This window comes from Drosophila willistoni, assembly GCF_018902025.1.
Source record: "Drosophila willistoni isolate 14030-0811.24 chromosome XR unlocalized genomic scaffold, UCI_dwil_1.1 Seg143, whole genome shotgun sequence".
NCBI classification, from domain to species: domain Eukaryota; kingdom Metazoa; phylum Arthropoda; class Insecta; order Diptera; family Drosophilidae; genus Drosophila; species Drosophila willistoni.
This window is the reverse complement of record NW_025814056.1, coordinates 5115451-5120577: the sequence shown is the minus strand read 5'-3', so window position 1 is coordinate 5120577 and position 5127 is coordinate 5115451. Positions and strand designations below refer to the sequence as shown.

General features: G+C 39.7%; 1 protein-coding gene and 1 pseudogene across 1 annotated transcript; both read right to left on the bottom strand.

The window, feature by feature from the left end:
- Positions 1-602: 602 nt before the first annotated feature.
- On the bottom strand, positions 603-2626 carry LOC6645374 (cytochrome P450 CYP12A2). The gene is made up of 5 exons (XM_023177374.2): positions 2498-2626; positions 2028-2416; positions 1857-1973; positions 1361-1799; positions 603-1297 (listed from the first exon to the last, which is right to left on the bottom strand). The coding sequence occupies exons 1-5, from the start codon at positions 2546-2548 to the stop codon at positions 692-694; spliced, it is 1602 nt and encodes a 533-aa protein (XP_023033142.1). The 5' UTR covers positions 2549-2626; the 3' UTR covers positions 603-691.
- An 872-nt stretch (positions 2627-3498) lies between these two features.
- Positions 3499-4924, bottom strand: LOC111518989 (annotated as a pseudogene).
- Positions 4925-5127: the final 203 nt, after the last annotated feature.

Below are 5127 nucleotides of genomic sequence, written 5' to 3'. Positions count from 1 at the left end.
CGAATTTGGTTCTGATAGTCAAATTGTAAAAGGCAATCAGTTTTTTCTATATCCTGGAGCCGAAAGTAGGCGTTGCAAAAATGTTATATATTTATTAATAATTTGCCAACTAAACTAATCTATATACCAAATTTGGTGACTCTAGCTCTTAGAGTCTCTGATATCTACGTGTTCATACGGACAGACGGGCGGACGGACGCACAGACGGACATGGCTAGATCCAGTCGGCTGTTGATCCTGATCAAGAATATATATACTTTATAGGTTCGAAAATCCTTCCTTCTGCCTGTTACATACATTTCTTCAAAAAATAAGTTCTAAAGCTTTAACTGATCGTTGCTGAAGAGCTTTTAAGGCCCTAATTAGGAGAAAACTGAGAATAATAACAGGGAAAGGCTCAAAACAGGTTCTCAAATGTTCGCATAAAGTGAAATTATAAATGTTTTTTTTTGCGAAATATATTCATTACAAAACAGGTAAGAGGTTACTTTATAGAGGATAAGGTTCATATGTCTATTTCGTTTTAGACTTTTGACCTATAAAATCAGTATCTTATCATTATTAAATGATAAGGTTTTTTGTTCCGCACACAAACTTGGTAATTTTCCTTTTTAAAAATGCAACATTCACCAACCATTTTATTCACTTATTTCGTAATTTTGGCATATATAACTATCATTAACACTTGAAATCACTTTTCAACATCGGTAAACTTGAATTTCAGCGGTATATTGGGCATATTGATAAGGACAGCCTTGAACGCATTCTCTGTCGGATAGTTGAATTCGACATGGAAGTTGCGTATGAGTCGCGCAAGACCCAATTCAAGTTCCATTTCGACAATACGTTTGCCGATGCACATGCGGGAACCAAAACCAAATGGCAGATAGACAAATGGACTGCTTGCTTTGAGGGAGTGTGGACACTTTTCGGACTCGGATTCCTCCTCTTTCGCGGAACGCAGCCAACGTTCGGGCAGGAATTCGTTGCCTCGAGGATAATGCTGATTGTCGGTGAGAAGCCCATAGGATAGCATCATCATTGCTGAATCTTTGGGTACCCGATAGCCGTTTAAAACAAGGTTCGATTTAATTTTGCGGGCATTTCCGGCAGCCAGTGGATAGAGGCGAAGTGACTCCTTGATGCAAGCACGTAAATATGGCACATTCTTCATGGAAGCTTCAGTGAACTCCGAGTCCTTGTTGGGCAAAATCTTTAACACCTCCTCACGTAGTTTGGCTTGCTTCTCTGGATTCTTGGACAGGCTCAGAAGTATGCCAGTCATTACTGAGGATGTCTAAAAGAAAATAAATATCTTAAATATTTTTGGGATGGAATTAACCTGCAGAATATTACTTACCGTATCCACACCGGCCATCAGCATATCCATGGCCATAACAGTGGCAACTTTCTTGTCAATCTTGATTAGTTTCTCCAACACACTCTTCTCGTGCTCTGGTTTAATGGTTGGATTCTGTTCCAAGCGAGTCAGAGCCTCGTTTACATAATAGCTGGTTACCTCTTGCACTTCGTCCAGTACTTTGATTATTTTCTTATATGTGGGCGTGGCAATGTACCGCCAAACAGCTGGCTTAAATTCAATCTCAGCTGCCAGATGGAAGAACGCATTAAGGCCTTCAAACAGTTTTTTTGCATTTGGATCATTGCGATTGTCCTTCAGCAATCCCAATTGCTTGTCCAGAGCAACCACACTAACCGATTCCAGAGTCCAACGATTGATTTCCTCTTCAAAGGTGTCAGGAACTTCCAATGTAGTGCTATCCCGTATCTCTCGAATACTATTAAGGTGTATCTCTTAGATTAATTGCTTTGACCTAAGCATAGTTTTATCCTACCGTTGCATAAACTCCTTGTTGACTTGCGACATTTTCTTATAATACAAACGCACAGTTTTTGGCTGCATTAGCACTGGATTGACCAAAGTTCGAAAGTCTGCCCAGGTCTTCCCTTGCCTAATACAAATGCGGCATAAGTTTTATGGTGACAACACAACAACGTCTACTTACGTGGCTAAAAGACCATCGATTCCTTGAAATAAATCCTTTTGCAGTACACTACGATGATATTTTATTATATCATTACCCGGCCTCTCAGGCCAAACTCCTTCAACGCGATAGACACGCTCGAAATGATTTGGGTCATGGGAGACCACAAACTCTGGTCTTCCCAGCATTGCTGGCAATCGAAAGAGTGGTCCCATCTGAGTACGCAGTTCGAGCAAGACGTCTGGAAATTGCATTTGAGCATATTTCCCGCCTGGTAGCAGTTGTCTAACTAAATCCAGAGCGCCTACCTTTGGAATTTCATCATATGGTCGGGCATTTTCCCATTCCGTGGAGAAAGTGCTATCGCCATCTGTGGTTTTAGATGGGGCAGCTACGCTTGTTTGCAGACGCTAAATAGATATACACACAAAAACTTATAGGATCCAATTTGCGATTTATCGAAATATATAATATCTTTGTATAATGCTCACAAGCTGGAAAGTCTTTAGAATGAACGGTAGCGGTGCGCGTTGTTTTAACATTATGCTGATAGCTTGAAGTTAGAACTGAACCGAAAAACAAATTATATTTTCACGTTAACTGTTTGAGTTGCAAGAGCTTTCAGAGAACTTGCGGCCAGCACTGTGGAAGGGGAAGGGCTTTTTCTTGGTCGAAATACTACTAAACAAAATATAACCCAAAGAATGGTTTGTTTACGAAAATCCATATGTTGATGAGACACAGAGAAACGCTCACTTGAAAAGCTCTCTCACATGATTAGGCTGTTACCTAATTTTAGCTGATTTAATTTCAATACTGAATTGTGAAATGTCAATACAAAATTTATGCAGCATACTTTGAGGGATCAATTATTTTTTTAACAATTGCATAAACTTAGGAAAAAGTTTTAAATAAACGATTAAATATCATAGAAATTTGATTTTCTAATAAAAAAAATATTTCACATTGGTAAAATTTTTGCTTGGCACTGAATCATTAACGTTTTAGACAATTTTAAACAGGCAAAATATAAAGAAAAATGTTTCTAATTTGTCAAGTGAATAATGACATTTCAAAAAAAGGTAGAATAGAGTTTAGTCAAGTACTCCCTAGTAAATTCGATAGAACTAAAATTGAGCAGACTAAAATGCTGTGTCAGAGTATACAATATTTTATATATTTATATTTGTTCAAACACCAAAGTTTTTGTTCTAATCAGATAAACTTGTCATTGCATTAAGTATATCAAAATATTTTGCATAGATTAATAAAATAATGCTTAGTCTTAAACTAAAACAATAAGTTTATGTATAATTACATGCACGCTGAGGCAAAGGCAAATACACACATAAGAATATAAATTGCATATCGTAAATATCACATTATATCAGTATATCAGATTATATCATTTTCGTATGTGTACGTATGTTTTTATGCATATATCATATGTATGTATATATAAAATGAATTTTTGGGCTGCATATAACCCATCTCGCTAAGGACTAAACGTCTATGACAGTTTTCGTAAAATAAATATATTGGAAAATTCCATAAAATTTGTTTTTAAATTAACTAGAGCTACTCCGCATTAGGCTGCTGGTAACTGCAGACAATTTTCGCTGCATCGTTCATAATTTTGGCAGTGGATTGAATGAGGAACATTGAATGACTCATCGTATACGGTCAGTTCGACTCGTGTGCGTACCAGGCCATGGAGTACAGTGGCCCATTCCAGGTCGCGCCAACGCTGTAAAGCCAATTCACGTTCCTTTGTCGAGCCGGACAGCGCGAAATCTAAAGGGACCCCAAAGGACAAATTCGAGCACAGATTTCGCCTTGGACAGAGACTCGGCACTTTCCTGCGAAAGTATATCGGCCAGAATGGGAGTAATCTTTGTTATACAAAAAGAATTAGGCTAATTAGGACCTATTTTACAAATAAATAAATGCCGTTTTTGGACTTTACATACCCCTGGAGCACACAGAAACGTGCTTGGGCAGATAACAAATCTATATCCTTGGACAGCACCACATTGGACAGACTCAGGGGAATTTTTTCAATGGCTTTGGCTTGCAGATTTTTCATGCCATTCACCAATTGCAGCATTATAAAGGCCACTTCCCTTGTCATTACATCATAAAATGCGGGCATGACATTCGAGGGGGATGTGGAATCCTCCGCCATGGGAGACGGATTTGGATTGGCCGACTCCTCATTCAGAGTGCTCAGATTCTGAACAGAAACGACGTTACGAAGTCCATTGGCACCGCCAACTGCATCCTTAAGGCCACTCAAATTCGGAATGGAGCCGTGGAAATTGAAATTACTCTTGTCCAACACCTGCGACTTACCCTTAAGTATGGCTCCAATCGATTGCAACGTTTCCAGCTGCAATCTAGGCAATACCGAAATGGTGGCATGCAGCAAAGTTACCTCTGTTGAAGGCATCAAGGGTAGCTGATAGCTGGGCACCAAGTCACAGAACACGGTAATGGGATTAAGTACATCGCAAATGCCGCCACTCAGTTGGCTTAATTCTCCTCCCACTCCACCCAGTTGATTACAACCGGCCGATAGGGCGATGATGTCCACAAAGCTGCATGGAAGGCTTTCTTGCCCACAACAAAAGCTCGGCTTGCTGCATATCAATGATGACTGCGTTACAATATTCCTTGTCATCAAAGGCTTGTAGTATGTGTTTCACCAATCTATGAACTTGTTTCACAGTGCCGTGTCCCTCGCGAAAGCCAAACTGGCGATCCAGCAAGATATGGCGTTCATTAATGATATCTTTCAGTCGGTTCTTAATAATCCTTTTCCATACTTTAAAAAGTGAGGGCAGGAGACTTATTGGCCAATACGGTTCAGGATCGTTCTCTGGTTTACCAGGCTTATGGATCATTATGATTGCAGCCATTTTCCACTGCTTACGGACTCTGCACTCTTAAAATAGCATTAAAAATTGGTGCTATGTAAATAAGAGCCCGTGTTGGCAGGGCTTTTAGAGTGCACATCCGGTCTATGACAGGAGCTTTATTTCTCAGCAATCTCTTCCGTTCTTGCAGGCTTGATGGGTAAAGACATTTGCAGTGCTGTCTGCAGGCTTTCACTAGTCTCGCT

Bases quoted from the DNA above. Each gene is read 5' to 3' on its own strand.
- LOC6645374 (XM_023177374.2), bottom strand. From the start codon at position 2,548: ATGTTAAAACAACGCGCACCGCTACCGTTCATTCTAAAGACTTTCCAG. The intron at 2,417-2,497 runs GTGAGCATTATA...ATATCTATTTAG, and splicing joins TTCTAAAGACTTTCCAGCTT to CGTCTGCAAACAAGCGTAGC. The intron at 1,974-2,027 runs GTAAGTAGACGT...CATTTGTATTAG, and splicing joins ATCGATGGTCTTTTAGCCAC to GCAAGGGAAGACCTGGGCAG.